At 55.4% G+C, this 21,817-nt stretch overlaps 1 protein-coding gene across 5 annotated transcripts in view; it reads left to right on the forward strand.

The window, feature by feature from the left end:
- The window catches only part of SMARCA2 (SWI/SNF related BAF chromatin remodeling complex subunit ATPase 2), a 178,232-nt gene that overhangs the window by 113,222 nt on the left and 43,193 nt on the right, over positions 1-21,817 (forward strand). For all 5 annotated transcript variants that reach the window (XM_075559865.1, XM_075559866.1, XM_075559864.1 and 2 more), the window contains 4 exons: positions 2,583-2,746; positions 3,713-3,940; positions 6,335-6,412; positions 8,525-8,743. In XM_075559865.1, coding sequence (XP_075415980.1) covers positions 2,583-2,746; positions 3,713-3,940; positions 6,335-6,412; positions 8,525-8,743 — 689 coding nt within the window. The remainder of the gene's footprint in view (positions 1-2,582; positions 2,747-3,712; positions 3,941-6,334; positions 6,413-8,524; positions 8,744-21,817) is intronic.

The raw sequence follows: 21,817 nt of genomic DNA on the forward strand, positions 1-21,817 counted from the left end.
CTGGGCAGGCTTGAACCGCCGGCCTCTCAGTCGGCAGCCACAGCAGGTGTTCAGGGTTGGCATCGCCAGGCGGAGGGGTGGTGGGACGGCACCTTCCCTGGCTGCACAGCCTCCCCTGGGCGCCTCCTACAAGCGTGGCCCACTCCTCAGAGGGGCTTCAGGGCGAACCTCCCTCAGCGACCAGAGGACTCGGCTCAGAACCTCCCCGTCTCTGCAGCTAGCAAGACTCCTGGGAGCCAGCCTCTTCAGCCTCTTCCAGCCTGAGGGGCTCTCTGCCATGGGCTGCCCCCTCAACAAAGGGGCCCGAGCGGCGTAGAGGTTATGCATTGGGCTGCGATCCACAAAGTCAGCAGTTTGAAACCACCAGCTGCTCCCCAAGAGAAAAACGAGGCTTTCTGCTCCCATAAGAGCTACGGTCTCAGAACCCCACAGGGGTCATTCTAACCTGTCCAGTGGTGTAGCTATGGGTCCGCATAGACTCATAGAGGTCAGTTTGGCTTGGTTGGGAGCAATACTAACGTTGATGGGATGCTAGAACCCAGTGGAGTTCATGATAAGCACTTCCCGTGCATTTAGTCTCATTTCCCCATTATGCCCGGCCTCACCTTGGTCCTGGGCTGCCGGAAAAAGAGCACCACAGGTGGGAGGCTTACAGCACAGGAGTTTCTTGTCCTGCAGTTTTAGAAGTTAGACAGTTTAGTTCAAATCCAGGCGGTAGCTCCAAGGGACAGACCTTCCTGTGGGTCATGGTGGATACTTCCCGTTGTCCGTCTTGCTCCTGGGGTGTGTGTGTAAGTGTGCATGTGTATGTCTTCTCCCATGACAAGCCTCCACTCACACGTAACCAGATGTCAGAATGACCCTGTGAGAGCCCGACCCCGTTTGCTGAAGGAAACCCCCCTCTCCTGATGGAGTCGTGCCTGTAGATCCTGGGTCAGGACGTTCAGCAGACCTAGAGGAACGTAGCAGGTGCCCATTCAACAGATGAGAGCGGAGTTCTAGTGGGAGGAGTAGACTTGCCAGAACACTCCCCAGAAGTGAGGATGGCAAGACGTCGTGGGTGACGTACTTGGGACATGTTGTCAGGAGCCCAGTCCCTGGAAAAGGACATCGTGGGTGGCCCAGTGAGGGGTCGGTGAGAAAGAGGAGGGTCCTCGATGAGATGGACAGACACCGAGGCTGCCGGGATGGGCTTAAGCACAGGAACAACTGAGAGGCTGGCGCAGGAGCGGGCAGTGTCTCCTTCCCTTGTGTGTGTGGTTGCTATGAGTCGGAGCCAACTGGACAGTGCCTGACGACAGCAGTGCTTACCTTGCCCAAGCCCCCTCGTTCGGTGAGCAGTGAGCCGGGCTCTGACCTGGGTCCCTGACAGCAAGACAGCTGGTTTAGGAGATGCTCTGAAATCTGTCCCGTCACCCCAAGGACAGACTGCTCTACAGTGGCAGCGTCTGAAGAGTGATGTTGAGCCTCGTCATGCACGACGTTTATCATCACTGAAAATGACCAGGCACCACAGCTAACAGAGTATAGACTGGGTGTGGTGTTGGGCAGCTAGGCCCGAGGTCTGGGTTTCCAACCCACCATGCGGTTCTTCAGGAGGAACATGAAAGTCTGAGGGGCTCAGTACCCTGGGGAACCATTATGCACGGTCCCACGGGGTCACAGTGGGGTGGAATCACCTTGACAGCGGGAGGTTGGCTGTTGGATTGAGTACCTGCAGGGTCCTGGTGCTGGGGGGCAGAACAGGTCAAACTCCCAGCTTCGGGGGAGGGGGTGTGAAGGGGACAGGGAGACAGATGTGTCAGCACAGAGGTGGGCGTGGGCATATCCTGAGCGGCCCTCATTTCTCACTCCCAAGCCATTCCCAGGCAACGCGCACATTAGCTGTCTCTGGGCGGCGGCGGCATCTGCTCCCGCAGCTGGAATCTTTGCAGGGAGAAAACTGGCTGAGCGTTCATCGAGCAATTTCCACCCCCCACCCCCACCCCACCCCAAATCAACACTTGACGCATTGGCTTCGGCAAAAAATAGCTGGCGCTGTGTGAACACCGTGGGGGCGGGCGGAGGAAAGGGGAAGGGTGTGGGCATGGATAGGTGATCGCGGGCCTTGTGGAGGGCAGCGAGCAAGCGGTTCTCCCGTGCAAGAAATCTCGCCGCCTTGGCTCTGTCCCTGGCCAGAGAAGCTTGGTGGACAGTCCTCCCCCACCCACCCCCGCCTCTCGTCACTGAGGCTCGTGTGCTAATGGCCTTGGGGGCCATGCCCTGTGTGTCCAGGGAAGTGAGTGTTTGAAGGAATTCTCTAGCATGTGTAAACGTGGCATGGGTGCCCGGTCAGTAAAGTGGTCACTCCTTTACGAACAGCGGGTCATAGACAAGAAGGTCTCTCCTTCCATCCTGGCTTCAGTCTGTCTGTCTGTCTCGTTGCACAATGCTCCATGCTTCTCTCCAAAGCGCCGGCCCCAGGGTACCGGGAAGAAGTCTCTGGAACGCTTTGTCCAGGAGTGCGGCGCTTAGGCACAGCTCTGCGCCTTTCCCAGGCGGGCAGGAGTGACCTGCCAACCATCCCCCCCTTTACCCCACAGGCACCACCAAGTCCGAGGACCGCGCGGCGCTGCTGAAGAAATTCAATGAGCCGGGCTCACAGTACTTCATCTTCCTGCTGAGCACCAGGGCCGGGGGCCTGGGCCTCAACCTCCAGGCGGCCGACACGGTGGTCATCTTTGACAGCGACTGGAACCCCCACCAGGTTCGTGCACCTCCCTCCCACAGCGCCTCCCCTTTCTGCAAGGCAGAGGGTATTTCCAAACTGGGAGGTTGGGGGGCGTCTCCTCCCAGGGGTGGGATGTCATCGTTGTTGGGAGGGGGGGCGTGTACAACAGGTGGATTCTAACTCAGGACAATCCTGAGTGACAGTGGAACCGCCCCAAAGGGGCTCTTCTTGGCTGTCATTGATGAGCAAGCAGGAGTCGGGACCTTTATCTGGTGGTTAGAACCAACCACCAACCGGTCAGTGAGCAGGCCAGCAGGTGGCCCCGTGGAGACCAGCTGGTGGACATGGCTGCTCTCCGCCCCCCCCCCCACCCTCCTGGACATGTTGATGATGACGTGCCCACGTGCATAAGCTTTGGGTAGAAAAGCCTCCCGTATGCCTTGTTTTCACCCCATCTCCTGGGGTGACCGTTCCACAGAGTCCACATGGGAGCGGGGTGAGCAGGACACCTCCCCGCAGCAACAGTGAACTTCGGTCAGAGCTCGCAGGGACCCCTCTCCATGTACGGAGTGTCTCACTCCATGGTCCCATCCACCCTGTGACTCGTGTTCCTGTGGCCCGTGGCCTCTGCACTGTCTGGGAGGAAGAGGGGGCCATCTGCTCCCACAAAGGTTCCCAGCAGGGGTGGGGAACGCCCATCCCGTGACCGAATGAGGTCCACGAAGCCGTCGATACCAGCCATCACATTCCAAAGCCAAAATCACCGCTGCCCTAGAGTCCGTGCCCACTCACAGCGACCCCGGAGGACAGGGTAGAACTGCCCCCGTGAGGTTCCGAGAAGGTCACTCTTGCCAGCACCTGTCTTTCTTTTAACTATTTAATCTCACACGATGCCCTTCCTCTGGTCCCGGTTCTTCTGCATGACAGACAGTTAAGGGCCCCCGTGCATCTTCTGAGCCTGGCTAGTCTGGCTGGCCCTCACGCCTGCTGCCCTCCCTGCAGGACCTGCAGGCGCAGGACCGTGCACACCGCATCGGGCAGCAGAACGAGGTGCGCGTGCTCCGCCTCTGCACGGTCAACAGCGTGGAGGAGAAGATCCTGGCTGCCGCCAAGTACAAGCTCAACGTCGACCAGAAGGTGATTCAGGCCGGCATGTTCGACCAGAAGTCCTCGAGCCACGAGCGGCGGGCCTTCCTGCAGGCCATCCTGGAGCATGAGGAGGAAAACGAGGTGAGGGCAGGGCTGGGTACGCCCCTAACCGCTGCCCCCTGAGGGGCCAGCAGGGACCCCTTGGCTCTTCCAAGAACTTCCTGGGTGGGTGGGCAGGCTCCTCCTCCAAACACATGAACCCTGGGAGGAAAGGCAAACGGCGTCTTTAAAGCCACTGAACATGGTAGCATGAGGTTCAAGTGCCCCGCCACTAACGAGAAGGTCAGTGGTTCAAACCCGCCGCCTGTTTGATGCAGAAAGGTCTGGCGATCTGTTCCTGAAAGATGAACCACATACCCCCACCTAGAAAACCCACGGTGCAGTCCCACGCTGACACCCCAGGGGTCGCTGTGAGTCAAGGCAACCACAAACAGCAAAGAAACTGAAAACCAAACTCACTTCCATTCAGATCCAGTCTGACTCACGGCAACCCGAGAGGACAGGGGAGAACTGATTCCGGTGAGCTTCCAAGACAGGCTGGGGAAGGTCAGGTCTTGGGGCTCAGGGACTTCCCTGGTGCCTGCTCACCAAAGGAGAGCAGCAGATATGTCTCTTGCAAGATCAAAATTACAGACAAGCCTGGAAGCAGTCACCAGTCCCCCCCCTCCCCACACTCCCCACCACTTCTCCTCTTTTGGCTTCTGATTGGGGGCCACAGCTCTTAAACATACTGCCACTGGGTCAGGCAGCAGGTTCACAAGTTCAGCTGATATCCAAGGCTGGAGGTTCAAGTCCACCAGCCGCAGCTCTGAGAAAGGTCGGGCACTCTGCTGTCGAGAGAGCCACCCACTGAGGAGCCTGCGGGACATAGCTCGACGTGGATTCACAGGGGGCTGCTGCGAGTTCCGCGGCTGTGATTTGATAGGTGGCTATCTCCACAGGGCGTCAGGAAGTGCCAGGGGACACAGAGCCCAGGAGCTTCCCTGGGCGTCTGAGGTCAGGCTCCTCTCCAGCCTGCTGCAAGAGAATCTTCCCTCCTGGGCCCCACTGGGAAGGAAGCCCAAGCCCCCCACCACGCAGACACACAGAGGATGAGTGGGGAGCAGATGAGGCAAAAGAAGACTGGTCTTCACCAGGACGTTGGCCAGGTCTCTGAATGTGAGGTCTCAGACCACGCCCCACAGTCCCTCTGTGAGATGCTCTGGGTGCGCAGAGCCATGGCTTGGGTCACTCTGGAACGGGCCTGCTTTTGAACAGAGGAGTTGGGTGCGTGGACCGTTATCTTTCCTCTTCCCTCCCTCTGCTCACGCACGGTCATCCCGTACCTGAGTTTGGGCACGCTCACTGGCTGTGCTGAGAATAAATCTGGGAAATCACTTCTGCAGCCGAAGCGTGGACTGCAGTGCATAACATTTCTTTAAAAAAAACCAAACAGAATAGAGAACTTGAAAATGATTGTGTGTGTGTGTGTGTGCGTGTACATGGTTGTGTGTGTTGGGCTCTTTCGTTTTGCCTAGAGTGAGTATGGCTTTGTCCAACCCCATCCAGAATTCAGACTTTCAGTCCAGGTGGAATGGTCTCCTCTACGTCGTGTAAGTGATTTTTTAACCAAGTGTAGTGTGATGGGTTCTTGGTTACGGATCCTGTCCCACCCACAACTCCAATCACTAGCAATCAAGCCCCTTGCTCCCTGCCAGAAAGACATTCAGCAAGGCATGCTAAGGGTTGTATGGCAACCCCACTAGTACACACGGTTAAGGCATTCACTGCTAGCCGCAAGTAGGTACCACGGAAGAAAGGCCTGGTGACGAGCTTCAGAAAAATCAGCCTCTGAACGCCATGGGTGTGGTTCTGCTCTGGCGTACAGCGGGGCGCCGTGAATTGGGGTCCAGCAGGCAGTGGCTATGCGTTTGCCGCGTATGCACGTGGGTTTCTGGCGAGTTTTTGGAACTAAGCATCTGTTGGGGGGATAACGTTAACGAAACAGCAGAATCCACATTAAGCTCCTTTCCCCTGTGACTCCAAACTCACTGCCGTCGACCATGGACACACAGCCACCCTCTAGGACAGAGCGGAACTGCTGCGGAGGGTCTGGGAGATGGTCAGTCCTGATGGGACCTGACAGCCTTGTCTTTCTCCCACACAGCGGCTGGTGGGTTTGACCCACTGCTCCGGCAGGGGCCCCTCTTCCTGTAAATGCTGCACCCCCACAATGGAGCAGAGCGGGGTGTTGATGTGTGTGGGGGTGCTGCTGGGGAGCTTGTTTAAGAAGTGAGGATTCCAAGAGGCACTTGGGAGAACCAGGGTGTCCACGCCCACCGCTCACCTGAGACCGTTTGAACAGCAAGTGTGATCCCTGGTGTCCCTCGCCTCTTCCTGGCTGAGCAGCCTGTGCCCCTGGAATCTGAGGTCCCTTACTTCTGGTTGCCCAGCCTTTGTTCTGAGCCTGGGGCACCTTTCTGTTCTTGGCCACAGGAAGAAGACGAGGTCCCAGACGATGAGACATTGAACCAGATGATTGCCCGCCGTGAAGAAGAATTCGACCTGTTCATGGTAACGCCCAGGGGGCTCACAGAACAACGCCCCTCCCCTGCCCTCTGCCCACCCCTACCCATCCCCCCCACCTACTCTGATGAAGGTGAGCTGTTCAGAGCCAGTGAGTCCCAGCCAAGGGTCAGCCCTCAAGCCCATGCCCGTTCTCCCCACCAGCTTAGATGCTGCAGATGAGCTGGCGGTAGCCTGCAGGCACGTTCTGCTTAGCAGTGCTTGCCTCTCTTTGAAAGTGACTTGGGCAGAACCGTGTGTGTGTGTGTGTGTGTGTGTGTGTGTGTGTGTGTGTGTGTACACGGTGGCTGAATGTGTGTATCTGTGCATGTATTTTTGTATGTAGAGAGTGCTGGGTGTGTGCATCTGTGTTTGTATCTGTATGTGTGTGTATATCTCTTTGTGTATGTGGGGGGGGCTATAGACAGTGGCTGAGTGTGTATGTCAGTGCATGTATGTATGCTTAGACAGTGGTTGAGAATGTGTATCTATCTGTGTGACTGTATGTGTGTATCTGTATGTGTGTGTATCTGTGTGTATGTGTGTGTGTGTTTACACAGTAAATGAGCTGAGCTAGATTCTCTAGAGGAGAGGGTAGGCTGGCTACCACTCCTATCTCCCAAGCCCAGGCTGGCATCATTCGGGAAAGCTGCCCAGCTTCACCCGTGCAGACTTAGAAACAATAGCAATAACACGGTCTGATATAAAATGAAGACAAACTTGGCATGTGAGTCTCCTTAGATAAACCGCACACAGAGGTCAGGGGCAGGTCTACTCCATCATCTAGGGTGGACACAAGTCATGATGGGCTTGAAGCAGTGCATGAATTCTCAGGAGGTGCCCTGGTGGCGCAGTGGATAAGTGACCCCCTCTTAATGGAAAGGTTGGGGTTCAGAACCACTGGAGAAAAGCCCTGGCAGGGTTCTCTGGTAAGGATTCCAGCACCCCTGGGTCCTTACCACTGAGTCCACTCTGACTCCCATGATCCTGCAGGAGAGGGTGGAGCTGTTGCCTAGACTTTGAAGGCTGTAGCTCTGTATAGGAGCAAACAGCATCACTGTTGGCTGGTGTATTTGAACTGCTGACCTTGTGTCGCTGTTCACAGCCCAGCACTTAACCCCCTACACCACCAGGGTTCCATCCCATGAAGAGTCAAACCAACCCCCCTGCTGTCCAGTCGATTCTGACTGGTGGCAGCCTTGTATATGGCTTCTGAGGTTGCCAGTCTTTACAGAAGCTGACAGCCTCATGTTTCTCCCTCGGAGCAGCTGGTGGGTTTGAACCACCGACCTCGTGGTTACCAGTCCAACGCTTACCTGACAGCAGTGCCACCAGGGCCTTGGAAAACTATGGGGGCAGTTCTACTCTGACCTGTATGAGTATATGAATCAGTATCGACTCCATATCAAGGGCTTCTTATAGGTCACTTGTAAAGAGGAGCTTTGCGCCCAGGAACATAAAGAGGAGGCATTCTGAAAAAGAGTATTTTTCAGTGAATCCCTAACTGTCCAAAGGCAAGCTCCGAGGAAGGGATTTTGGCTGGCAGCTGTTCCACCCATACACAGTGCTTTGGGGGTGAGCTGGAACACTCCACACAGGGGGAGAGGGCTCTCAAAGAGAAGATCTTGCCCTGGGTGGTGCCTGACTACCACCTGAAAAGTTGGCTCTCTGAATACACATTAAGGCACCTCAGAAGAAAGTTCTGCTTCTGAAGACCCGGCCAGGAAAGACCCATGGAGCAGAGCACAGTTCCGCCCTGGTTCTGGTGGGGTCGGCTGAGACCCAGAAACTACTGGGGGGTGACTGCCCGCTTGGTTGGTGGAGAATATGAAAGGGTCCCTGCAGCCATTCAGGGTGACTCGTGAGTTTCAGTGATGCTATGGGTTAGGCACCAGACTGCTGACCCACAGGTCAGGGCTTCAAACCCACCAGCCCCTCCCTGGCTCCCTGGGAGGAAAATGAGGCTGCCTGCTTCCAGAAAGACTCAGGCTCAGAAACCCACAGGGAATACTCCTCCCCCTCCCCCCCCCATGACTGTGAGCTGGTGAGTGGAATCCCACCCCCAGCTCCCTCCCTGGCGTTTGCACCTCTCTTCGGTGACACGTGTGTAACTGTCCGCAGCGCATGGACATGGACCGGCGCCGAGAGGATGCGCGGAACCCGAAACGCAAGCCCCGGCTCCTGGAGGAGGACGAGCTGCCCTCGTGGATCATCAAGGACGATGCCGAGGTGGAGCGGCTGACCTGTGAGGAAGAGGAGGAGAAAATCTTCGGCAGGGGCTCCCGCCAGCGCCGGGACGTGGACTACAGTGACACCCTCACGGAGAAGCAGTGGCTGCGGGTAAGAGAGAGCATGCCGGGGCGCACGGCCTGGGCGGTCAGCGGCCCAGGAGCAGGCGGTATGGAAATAGAGTCCTGCTGCAGCTGCGGCTGCTGCTCAGGGCAAAGCCCACTGCCCGAGCCAGTGCCGGCCCCCAAGGCAGAGGGGAGCAGCCCCTGTTCGCATCCCAGGCTGCACCTCTTGACGGGAGCAGGCAGCCTCCTCTTTGACCCTGGGGGCCTTTGGTGTGTCCTGACTGCTGACCTGGTAGTAGCAGTCCCGTGTGTCGCCCAGCACGTCCTCGGCAAAGACAGCGTGGAGGGGCTCTCTGTTTGGTGTTGGGTTTTTTTGAACGGCCTGCCCCAGCAGTGCCCCTCTCGCCACTGGAAGCAAAGCTTGGCCAAGGGCTTGGTACCCACTGATGGGTCATCGCCTGGGGGTCATGTGGCGGTCTTGGCCTTGACCCTTCCAAGGCCACAGCTCAGAGAGGGGAAATCCCAGGACGGCACGGTCATGCATGGTGTTATAGAACCACAGAACATGGCAGCAGGGAGGCGCCCTGGCCGTGGCTGCCTGTGAGTGACGAGGGGCGACAGTCCCCTAGCTGCCTCATCCGGGCAGTCGGGGCCCAGGTTATCTATCAGCTGGTAGGTCGGGCAGGGGTGCCTTCTGAGATGGAATTGCCAAGGAAGGCCTGTCCGGGCCCCTCTCAAGACGAGATTTTCCTGGGGAGAGGGGGAGGATGAGAGGGTCATGAGTGGCATTCCAAGTCAGAAGACAGACAGAGGCTGACGTGACAGCACCTTGGTCCCGTGTATGAGGGGGCAGCGTGTCCAGAATATCACTGTCCTCCGTTCGCTGGGGCCCCCAGGCTCCCATCGGAATATTAGGGTTCAGGAGCTCCCAGGTCTCCCTGCTGTGAGGTGTCGTTCAGATCTCCCCACCCCCATAAAGTGTCACGTTATTTGTTTGTTTCATGCTGGTGTCTGAGCTCAGGAAAACCCTCTCCCCGGCGGCCTCGCGTTTTTATTACGATGATTTAAGCAGTCGATTAAGTACCAGAGGCTTCTCACAGGCCACGATGCGGTGACGGAGACCAGCATCCCCAGGCAATCGTGACCCCGCGCTGGCCTCTCCAGAGAAGACAAGCCAGGAACCCCGTGTCTGGGGCGGGAGCGAAGCTGAGCGTAGTCTTTGTTTATGGTCCTCGGGAAAGCGGCTTCAGAGAAGCCAGACTACAGAGCTGCAGAAGCGTTGAAGGCTCAGGCACCGTGTGTGTGTGTGTGTGTGTGTGTGTGTGTGTGTGTGTGTGTGTGTGTGATGTCGTGTCGTGTCGTGTCGTGTCGTGTTGTGTCGTGTCTAAAAGGGAGGGCCGTGCCTGGTGCTTACTGGAGATGACAGGAGTGCGAGTGGAAAGTGGAACTGCCTCACAGGGAGAGTTACGGATTTGCAGTCCCGCCTCGGGAAGGTCTCCTCCACATGAGGACCCCTGTGGGGGGGGGGGGTGAACATTCAGAGGAGCAGTTAGCTCCCACGCAGGAACAGTGGTGAGGACGGCGCAGGACTGGGCAGTGTTCTGTCGCCATGAGTGGGGCTGACGGGGCTGCCCTGCAGCAGCAACATTGACTTCTGAATAATGCAATGAACCCACATGGTAGAAAATGGAAATCCAATGTGGCCCCTGGACTCAGACTCCCAAGTGCACCCCTCATGTGTCACGTTCCCATCCCCCATCACCCAAAGCACACGCACTACCAAGGCGTCGATGCCAGCTCGTAGCAACCCTACAGGAGAGGCAGACCTGCCCCTGTGGGTCTCCGAGTAGACAGCCTCCTCCGTCTCCCACAGAGCTGATGGTGGTTTCGAACTGCTGACCTTGGGGTTAGCAGCCCAGCGTGTAAGCAGGACACCACCAGGGCCCTGTCTTCACAGCCCCTGGGGTTTTCCATGGGTTTGTTTTTATGACGACAGCTGACCTGGGATCACGTTGACTGTGGACCAGACCTCGTTCTAAATTCCTCCACTCACCCTGGAGCTCACAGACCCTGTGGCTCAGGCAACCCTGGGGTCCCAGCTGGACAGGGAGGCAAACAGAGATGGCCAGCTGTTTGCCTAACAACACACAGCTGAAGAAAAAAAAAGATACTCACTGCAGTGAGTTTGATTTGCTTGTTGGTTTGTTTAAACTGTTAGGAGAGGTCAGTAGTTCAAATCCCCCTGAAGGGGTTCTCCGCAGGAGGAAGAGGGGGCAGTGGGCTTCTGTATAGGTGTCAGTCTCGGAGATCCTCCTGGTCAGTTCTCCTCTGTCCCACGGGTGACTGACAGTCGGGGATCGCGCCAGGGCTCACGGCAACAGCAATAGCAATGTAATCATATGTTCAACTCAAAGGGTGCTCTGCCGAGCAGCACTGTGAGTCTCAGTACTCGTGGGTTTCACCCTGAGGTGGCCTGCGGGAGCGTAGTAACTCATCCAAGAAGGGCAGGGACTCTGCAGCCCAGCGTTGGCCATCTGGTCATGGGAAGACGGGCTGCCCGTATCGGGATGAGCGGGAGCGAGCTTGCGGTTTAATGAACAGGGAAGGCCCTGGGTCGTGAGCAGTAGAAATACATAACTGCGGCCATTTATTTTTCTTGTTCACCGGCTGCCATCTGTCTGATCCTTGGGCGAGCTCTTTGCACAGTCAAATGGTAGCCTGGGATTCCTCACAGCCCGCGGGGCGCAGGCTGCCCCTGGCTGCTGATGGCTGAGTTTGAGGTATTAACCCTGAAAGGCATTAGGCAGAAGGCAAGCTCAGACCAAACCCACGTCCCAGAAGTCAATTCTGACCCAGGGAGACCCTGTCGGACAGCCAGACAGAACTGCCCCGTGGGGTTCCGAGGCTGTAGACCTTGACAGGAGCCGAAGGCCTCATCGTTCCCCTGGGGAGACAGTGGTGGCTCCAAACCCCTGATCTTGTGGTTAGCAGCCGAGTGCTTAAGGACAGTGCCATCAGTGTGCCTCTAGCAGGGGCGGCGCCTAAAGAAGCCCCAGGGGGACCAGCAGGGAGGCTCGTTGGCCCATATACCCACGTGCCTGGCTGGGGCCTCAGATTCTGGAGTGCCCCTGGAGGGCGGCCCTTTGAAGCAGCAGCAGCAGTTACAGCCCGACAGGACTCTGGCCCAGTGGCTGCCTGGTTCCAGAGAGGGACCATGCCCCTTATCTCCCACCTGGTCTCTGCAGAGTGGGGTCCTTCCCCTCGCTGTTGCTCCTTGTCGTGGGGTGGTAGCCCTCTGCTTGTTCTGTTTTCAGCTCCACAGCCCCCAGCTGAGGTCACAGAGGGCTGGTGTTCACCCTGGAGTCCCCTGCCCCTGCCCTCAGCTCGTTTGTAACTCACCCTGCAAGGCTCTACTCACATGTCACCCCTCTGTTGGTGCCAAAGAAAACCTGGGTGGACGTCCCACCTAGCAGTGGTTCAGGGACGCACAGCTGAGCGCCTCTAAGGAAGGGACCCTTGGCTCATCTCGGTGCTGGAGGCCAGGAGCCTGTCAGCGGGACCTGGGCAGACCCACTCCTTCCTGGCTGATGAACGTTGCTGTCTCCGGCCTCTGCCCTGACTGGTAGTGGCACTCAGGTCCTTGTCACCAGCCCCGGGCATTTCCCAGGTCCACGGTGTGCTTGGCTTTCAGAGGGACCTCGCACAGCATGTCTCTTCCCATGCTTGTATGTGATGAGGATTAGGACCCCCTGCACGGGTGTGACCTAGACCTACTGGTTGGTTCCAATGCCGTGTGTTGCCTGCCTTGTGGAAGGTGATGGCATCGTGCTGCATTGTGTTGTGCAGGGTTATATTATCCTGCATTGCATTACATTGCATTGTGGAAGATGGCTGTAGTATATTGAGCTACACTACATGATGAGAGGTGACTATATTATGTTATAGGCAATGCAGTAGGTTACATTATATTATATTACACTACATTCTATTGCATTACACTAGGCTACATTGCAGTATGCATTACATTGTATCGCATTGTGACGGATGATTACATTGTTACATTCCTTTATGGAAGATGATTACATTAGATGACTCTATGTTCCTTTGCATTACATTACGTCACACTACATTATACTACGTTACATTACGCTATGCATAGTGCTTTGCATTATGTGTCCTCATGGCCTTGGGGGTGGCCACAAGAGAGAGGCCACCCAATGGAGTTTTAGCTCTCTTTTTCACCACCACCAAGTCAATACTGACTCAGCCTGGTGGCATAGTGGAGTATGGTTTGGGCTGCTAACCGTAAGTTCAGGAGTTGAAACCAACCAGTCATTCTGCAGGCGAACGAGGCAGCTGTCTGCTCCGGTAGAGACTGACAGCCTCAGAAACCCACAGGGGCAGTTCCACCGTGTCCTCTCGGCTTTCCATGAGGTGTCTGAGCGGGTCTAGCTCAACCTTTTGGGGGACGTTGCTGGCAAGTGGTGAACTGTCCCTGCACGCTGAAGTCCCATCAAACTCCTAGCTTCTTTGGCTCATGGCTTGCCTGGGCCCTCTTGGTCCCATCTAGGGGATTCTGCTGTCCCCACCAGGGTCTAGAACCTGCAGGGCGCACTGAGACCACCCTCTTCCTCCAGGTTTGCTGCATCCCCCTCAGGGTCTTGTGCAGCCTGGAGCTGCTTGCTGTACTAAGCTGGGGTTTGGCATACAGAACTGCCAAAGGCCTCCTGCTGTACTTTTTGTCCACGTGCCTGACCAGCACCTAGCAAGTGATAGTCCGTGTAACTCGGGCCTCAGCAAACCAGGTGCCAGGCCCCAGCTCTGGCTCCTAGCGGCCCCGCACACGTGTCAGAGAGGACCTGCTCTCCCTGGCATGTCCAATAACTCATTTTTCACAAGTGGATCACCAGGCCTTTTCCCACGTACCATCTCGGTAGACTGGATCCACCCTCCTTTTGGGTAGCATCAGTAAACCCACCTCGGAGGGTGTTTAGGGCCTCGCTTGCCCACTCCCTCTGCCTCACCCCCACCCACTGGCTTGGACCCTCCTGGGAGCCCTTAGCTCTGTCCTCCTCTTTCCTTTCCTCTCTCTCCCTTGTCACACAGCAACTTCCCTACACCACTGGCCCAGATGTGCCGCTCAACCCATGGTGTTCAGAGATTTTTCTGAGAGCGCCTCCCCCCCCGCCCAACCTCCCCCTCCCCCCTAACCCCTGGCTGATCTGCAAAGCCTAGTTGAGGCCTTTGTCTGACACGGGCGCAAAACTTCTCTCTCTCGTGGCCGTCAAGTCAGAGTAGCCCTGCAGACGGAGTAGAACACTCCCCACTCCCTCCCGCCCACCCCGGGGTTTCCCACGGCTGTAAATCTTACAGGAGCGGGCTGCCTCATCTTTCTGCAAAGGAGCCGCGGCTGGGTTCAAGACGCTGACCTCGTGCTGAGCAGCCAGTACAGGCAGCTCCGTTGGTCTTTTTTGCCTTTGCCTGCCAACTTGAAGTATCCTGGTCCTGCTCTCTGGGTGGGGCAAAAGGCCAGCGTGTTCAGCTGCTGTGACCGGGAGCTCTCGGGGATTTGAGTCTTCCCTGAGGTCCCTCAGAAAAAGATCTAGCCTTTAGCTTCTGAAAATTCAGCCACCGGAAGCATCAGAGCAGCTGCAGTGGGGAAGGCAGTATTGCTTCCCGCACAGGGGCGAGAGAGAGAGAGAGAGAGAGAGAGAGAGAGAGAGAGAGAGAGAGAGAGAGAGAGAGAGAGAGAGAGAGAGAGAGAGAGAGAGAGAGAGAGAGAGAGAGCAGATGTTGAAGGATATCGTCCTGCCACTGCGCATTGCTTGCCTACATGCTCCAGCGGCGATGCTAATGCTGGTGCTATAGCACCGTGCCTCCAGAGAGGAACCCGAAAGGCTGGCCCTTTGGTCCCACCCAGCAGTCCTGCAGAAGAAAGGGAGAGCTAAGGAAACCCCACAGAGAAGCTACCCTCTGTTCCACACGGGGCCACCACGCATCACCGCCGACTCCGTGGAAGCAGGGTTTTATGCTCACATGCCTGTGTGTGTGGGTGCGTGACCCACAAAATCTAGCTCCCCGTGGAAACGGCCATGCAAGAACCCATTGCTTTAGGTATGTGAGCAGGCACTACGTCTCCCCAGCCTGGCAGAGATGTCAGGTGAGCCCGAGTCAGGAGTTCCGCTTTCACTCAGCCCCGAGTGGGTCCAGCGTTGTTCTGAATCAGAAGCTACAGCCCTCACAGTCATGTCCCCAGGGCAACACCCCCTCACTGGGATGGTGCTTCGGGACTTAAAGAGCCACATCAGGCCTGGGTGCATGTAGGGGAACAGATGGCCGAGTGCCCCCTCTCCTTCCCCTCCCGGCCTCACTGAGAAACTAGCCTCAGGACACCAGCAGGGGACCTGGCTAAGCAGGAGAAGCTCCGTGGACTGTCTGCGGGAGAGTTGAAGTCCTGTCCAAATGCACGAGACGCACTGGTGGGCTGATCAACACAAGGTCAGCAGGTGAAGCCATCAGGCACCCCGCTGCCGGAGAAAAGAGGAGCATTTTTCTCCCCTAAACAGTTCCAGTCTCGGGCACCCTCAGGGAAGGCTCTGCCCTGTCCCCTGGAGTCCCTCACTAGACTGAGTCAGAACCCACTGGGTAGCATGCGAGTGCTGAAATGCACAGGCCAACGAACCACGAACAGCCCTGCGGCCCACGCAGGGGCACCTGTGGTCCAGGAGAATGTGTCTCCGCCCACCCCACCCCCATTCTAGCCTGAAATCGGACCTCCCAGTGATACTGTAAAATGTGCTTTTCTCCTTAAAAAACTTTTAAAAAATAATTTTATTAGGGGCTCATACAACTCATCACAATCCACACATACATCAATTGTGTAAAGCACATTTGCACATTCGTTACCCTCATCATTCTCAAAACAGTTGCTCTCCACTTAAGCCCGTGGCATCATGTCCTCATTTTCCCCTCCCTCCCCACTCCCCCCTTCCTCATGAACCCTTGATAATTTATAAATTATTATTTTGTCATATCTTGCTCTATCCCACGTCTCTCTTCACCCACTTTTCTGTTATCTGTCCCCCAGGGAGGAGGTCACATGTAGATCCTTGAAATCAGTTCCCCCTTTCCAACCCACTCTCCCTCTACCCTCCCAGTATCACCACTCACACCATTGGTCCTGAAGGGATCATCCGCCCTGGGTTCCCTGGGTTTCCAGTTCCCATCTGTACCAGTGTACATTCTCTGGTCTAGCCAGACTTGCAAGGTAGGATTCGGATCATGACAGTAGGGGGAGGGGGAGGGAGGAATCACTTAGGAACTAGAGGAAATTTGTCTTTTTCATCGTTGCTACATCGTACCCTGACTTGTTCATCTCCCCAGGACCCTTCTGTAAGGGGATGTCCAGTGACCTACAAATGGGCCTTGGGTCTCCACTCCGCACACCCCCCTCATTCACTATGGTAATATTTTTTGTTCTGATGATGCCTGATACCTGATCCCTTCGACACCTCGTGATCGCACAGACTGGTGTGCTTCTTCCATGTGGACTTTGTTGCTTCTGAGCTAGATGGCCGCTTGTTTACCTTCAAGCCTTTAAGACCCCAGACGCTATATCTTTTGATAGCGGGCACTATCAGCTTTCTTCACCACATTTTCTTATGCACCCATTTATCTTCAGCGGTCATATCAGGGAGGTGAGCACACAATGATGTGATTTTTTTGTTCTTTGATTCCTGATAACTGATCCCTTCGACACCTTGTGATCACACAGGCTGGTGGGCTTTCTTGCTTCTGAGCTAGATAGCCACTTGTTTATCTTCAAGCCTTTAAGACTCCAGATGCTGTATCTTTTGATAGACGGGCACCATCAGCTTTCTTCACCACATTTGGTTATTCACTCTCTTTGTCTTCAGCAGTTGTGTTGGGAAGGTGAGCATCATAGAATGCCAATTTAATAGAAGTATTCATGCACTGAGGGAGTACATGAGTGGAGGCCCAATGTCCTTCTTCTACCTTAATACTAAACCTATAAATATATGCACATAGATCTATATTCCCATCCTCATATATGACTATATTTGCATATGTACATGTCTATCTAGACCTCTATAAATGCCCTTTGCCTCCCAGCTCTTTCCTCTATTTCCTTTGACTTCCCTCCTGTCCCACTATCATGCTGAGTCCCCACCAGGGTTTCAGCAATTCCTCTTGGTTACATTAACCTTGATCATGCCAAACCAGGCCTCCCACACCCTCCTCAGCACCGATTTGGATCACTTGTTGTTCTCTTGTCCCTGGGTTTGTGAACACCACTACCTTTCTCCCCACCTCCCCTTCTCCCATGTCCCTAAGGAACTGTCGGTCCCGTTGTTTTCTCCTCCAATTGTTCATCCAGCCTGTGTTATTTAGACAGACCTGCGGAGATAGTAACATGCACAAAAATTAGACAGAGCAAAACCAAGCAACAATATACAACTAAACAGCAACAACAAACCAATGACAAAAAAACCCAAAACAAAACAGAACAAGAAAGAAAAGCTTGTAGTTAGTCCAAGGATTGTTTGCTGGCCTTTAGGAGTGTTTTCCAGTCCAGTCTGTTGGGACACTATGCCCTGGCCCCAAAGTCTACCTTCAGCATTCCCTGGGGACCTCACCGCTCCATTCCATTGCTGTTCTGTTGCACCCCTTAATGTTTTGCCTCGGTTTGGCGGGATCAGATCGGGTGCAGTTCCCACACTGTGTCTCTGGTGTTATCCCCTGTAGGGCAGTGAGGGGCATGTCTCATAGTGGGGCCGGCCATGTGGTCCTCTCTGTCGACTGGCTGCTCTAATTGGGAACATCGTCCTCACGGCCTGGTGGGCCAGGATGTGCTCCACTGTCTCCTCCTCCCTCTTCATCTGCTCCCACGTGCTCCAATCAGATATGTCCCTCTCCCGGAGCTGTAGATTCAGTGCCGTCTTTTGAAATAAATTCTTCTGAGGGGAGGGGCAGGTGTCCACTTAGCAGTTGGGGTTGGTCCCTCAGACCTCTCCACTGGTTCCCTACTCCACGCCGGCATGTTGCATTCACATCTTGGGATGAAGTCTGGTCCCTCTTTCCCTGTGGAGACACAAACGATACCCTCCCCTTGGGTGGGTCAGTGCCCTGTGCCCCCGCTACCCTTTTCTTCTTTTATGATTATTTTTTTCCTTTCCCCGCCTCCTTTTTAGTTGTCTACCATGTGTATCCCTGTACTTGGTCAGGTCCCTGCCATATTACCTGGTCCTTACCCCAGGAATGTTTGTATACTGTAGCTTTTTCCCTATGTCCCTTTGGCATTTTTTTAAAAGCTTACCTCAGCAGCCTTTGAATTCTTTCCATCTTTAAGTCAATGCTATCTTGAGGTCTGTTCTCTCTTTGAGGTTGTTCTATGTGGCGGTCTCTTATTTATGCTTGGTGAGTGTTGTTTTTCTGCCCATACGGGGTCAGCAAGGATCTTTTGTAGGGATGGGCTTCTTCTAACATATTCTTTGAGTTTAAAAAACTTTTCTTGTTCTGGCAAGACCCCCTCCTTTGGCGGGGACCCTGCCTGCCCATTCCTGAGAGTCAGAACTGACTCAAAGGCAGTGAGTTGGGTTTGGCCTTTTCAAGCCATTTGCTTTGGGGTGCACACCGCTCACTCTCTGGGGTCTTTGCCCTCACCTCCAGCCTTCTGATGACCCTCGCCCACCGCATCCCAGCTCCTGGTAGTTTGTTTATTTATTTATTTTTACCATTTCCCCCTTCTCCCCAGATGGTGCACCTTCACTTTTAAACCTGGGCCTCAGAGGCAAAGGGGCAGAATTTCCTCTGCAGCTGCACTTCCGTTTTTATACACAAGGGAGAGCTAAGGCCCCAGCATAGAGCTTCGGGTTTTGCCAAATTGCAGGCAGTCCCCAGAAGGAAGCTCCTCCGATTAATTGACTAATTGGCGAAGGGAGGAGCCAGGAGTTGGCCGGAGGAAGCTTTCACAAGAGTTTACAGGTGTGGGCAACTTTGGTTTTTTTCTTGGATCTACCGACCTGATCTGCTTCTGTTCTTGAATCCCAACTGGGTGGCTCTGGTGGCATCTGGGCGTGAGCCTTTCTGTCCCTCTCCAGTTAGATTGCCATCATAAAACTGGGAGACCTCAGTGGGCCAAGGAAAGCGACAGCAAAGGAGGAGAAACAAGAAGGGCGCGTGTTTGGGTCGAGATTCAGGGCAGAGATGCTTCGAGACACTTTGGCTTTGGGGCTCAACCATTAACCCTTTGGATTTCCACACCCCGCTCTCAAACAGAACTCAACATGCTGAAAGCCCCTGGAGAAAGCGCTGGCTCTGATGAGGCCCGAATCACAAGCCCGCAGTTTCTCTGTGTTGGGGGGGAGAGGAACCTTTTTGTCTGCCGAAGGCCATGTGGCCCAACACTCCCGGGCCATGAGAAATGACCGCCTTAAAAATTAGCCTGCTGTAATTGGTCAAACACTGAAATAACTCACCTCTGATATGATGGCAGGGGCCCTGGTGGCATAGTGGTTATTTGTTTGGCTGCTAACTGCCCAAGGGCAGCAGTTTGAAACCATCAGGCGCTCTGAGAGAGAAAGACAGGGTTTCCCCACTGCCGGTTAAGAGTGATGATCTCAGAAGCTCCTACGGTAGGTCTCCCTGAGTCAGCATCGGCTCCATGGCAGAGTTTAATGTGATGTCAGCACTGGCTTCTCTTTGGGGAGGTGTGGGATGCTCGCCAGTCCTGAGGATTTCCTGGGCCGTGTGCCTTCCATTCCTCCTCTGCATTCTCAAAACCAAACACGCTGTCGTGTAGGAGATCCAGACTCACAGCGACCCTACAGGACAGGAGGGACCACCTGTGGGTTTCTCAGGGCAACTCTTGATGGGGATAGAAAGGCCCATCTTGCTCCCAAGGAGTGACTGGCAGTTTCAAACTGTGGACCCTAAGGTTAGCAACCCAACACGTAACCACTACACCAACTCTTTGGTGCAGTCTGCTCCGGCCAAGGCCCATGCCTGTCGCTTTCCTGTCTCAAGCTTGGTTTGCCTTGCATGGTTCATGTCGGGTTGGGTCATGGGGGTACGTGTATGGGTCAGGCTACTGGAACGCGCCCCTTCCTTTCTCCACAAGGAGCATATGGTATGAACCTTGCTAGCTGGAGGGCCCCAGGAGCTGGTACCCTGCCGATCGGGCACTGTGGTGGCTGTCTGAGCCAGGTAGGATGATAATTGACAGCAGCACCCCTGGTAAAGTGAGAACCACGCCGATGTTTAGGGGAGCAGGAGAAAGGCCCCTCTAGTTATCTGCCATCCAGATGACTCTACCACGTGGTGGCCCCATGCTCAACAGAAAGCAGCAGAGTCCGGTCCTGCATCCTCCTCATCCCTCCACCACTCCAGTCCACGGCGGCAGCTCAGTGTGCTCTGAGTGCCTGCTGTCCTTCAGGACTCCCTCTCTTCCAGACAGACAGACAGTCACCCACTGTGATCCATAGGGTTCTCATGGCCCAATTTTGAGAAGCCAATCACCAGGCCTTTCCTCCAAGTCCCTCGCAGTCTGGAAACTCTTACTGAAACCCAAGCTGGATTCTGGAAAGCCAGTGGCTTAGCTTCCAGCATCCCAGCAAGACACAAGCCACCACTGTAGGACAGACAGGCGCTGGTGGCTCGTGGGGTCAGGGGGATAGTGTTTGCTGCCTGAGGAAGCTATGGGCCATGGGTCTGTGGACACTGACATCACCTGTGCTTCACTCCAGTCCTCTAGGAGCCGTCCACTCCTACAGGAAGAGCCTGGCAGAGGGGGTCGTGTCTGGGGCCAGCAGGCAGGGGCCTCAAGCACAGCGTCCAGCCAGGAACAGACTCCGGCAGACCTCTCCCCCTCCTGGGCTCAGGTACACAGTCTCTGGTCGGTCAGGGTACTCACCACCCCAGAGAAAGGCAACCGCCTCCTCTAGCCCCCGCCCTGCCCCCGCCAGCCGCTCCCCCTGCAGGTGGGTTCCATACCACCATCCCCTGTTTGTGTGTGCAGGCTGTGTGAGGACCAGCCCCATAGCACACACATTCTGTGAGCCCCCGCAATGATGAGCCACACACGGTTCCCGGCCCCTCGGGAAAACGGTGCTAATTGGTCATTTTCCCTGTCTTCTCCCTGAAAGGAGGAGGCAGGTGTCAGGTGCCTCCGGCCACCCACAGGGACTTGCCAAGAGCAGTGTGAGTGGACAGGTAGAGACAGATGGCAGGCATGCCCTGGAGGTGTCCCCACCGAGCAGGAAGCCAGCAGAGCATCTCCAGCTCAGCAGGAACAGAGTGGCCTCCCTGTCGGAGGGCTGTTTGCAGGGCCTGTCCCTGTCCCCACTCCCCACACTCCTGTGGAGGGATGGCCGCTGCCTCTTGATCCCCCGGGCCCAGGAGGAGAGGAGCCTGCCCCTCTGCTTCCTCCTGGGGCACTTGACATTGCCCCCTGCCCAGCAGCACACCTGTGTCCCCACGCTATACACGGATACAGCACACACGTGCCTCACAAACCACACATTCCTACAGACACACACACCACATGCATGCATGCTTCAAACATACCTGTGTCCCCACACTACACATGAACACACAAAGTGCCTCACATACCACACATACTCAGACACACACACCACACACACATGCCTCACACATGCACACACACACACACACCACACACATGCCTCACATACCTGCACACACATCATACACATGGACACATGCCATACATCACAACTCATGCACACAAACCTGTGCTCCTGTGCCACACACACCACACTATATGCACGCATACATATACACAGAACATTACATACATACACACACACACACACACACACACCCTGCCCCCATCTCGAAGGACTAGAGGAGAGGCTGGGGTGACAATATTTAAGGAGCAGGGGCTCCAGCCGTTGGGGGCCTGGCCTTTCAGAGAGTTTTTCTGTGGGCTCCATTGGCTCCTTGGAAAGTCAGTGGACCGTTCCTAAGCTGAGGTCAGCTGGGAGCCCCACCTAGAGCCGTCCAGAGTCTCCCAGGCCATGTGATGAAACCCAAATACATGGTCTGTAAGTAGCAGTTACACATTGCGCTGCAATCCGCG

Source organism: Tenrec ecaudatus, chromosome 10 (genome assembly GCF_050624435.1).
Source record: "Tenrec ecaudatus isolate mTenEca1 chromosome 10, mTenEca1.hap1, whole genome shotgun sequence".
Classification (NCBI taxonomy): domain Eukaryota; kingdom Metazoa; phylum Chordata; class Mammalia; order Afrosoricida; family Tenrecidae; genus Tenrec; species Tenrec ecaudatus.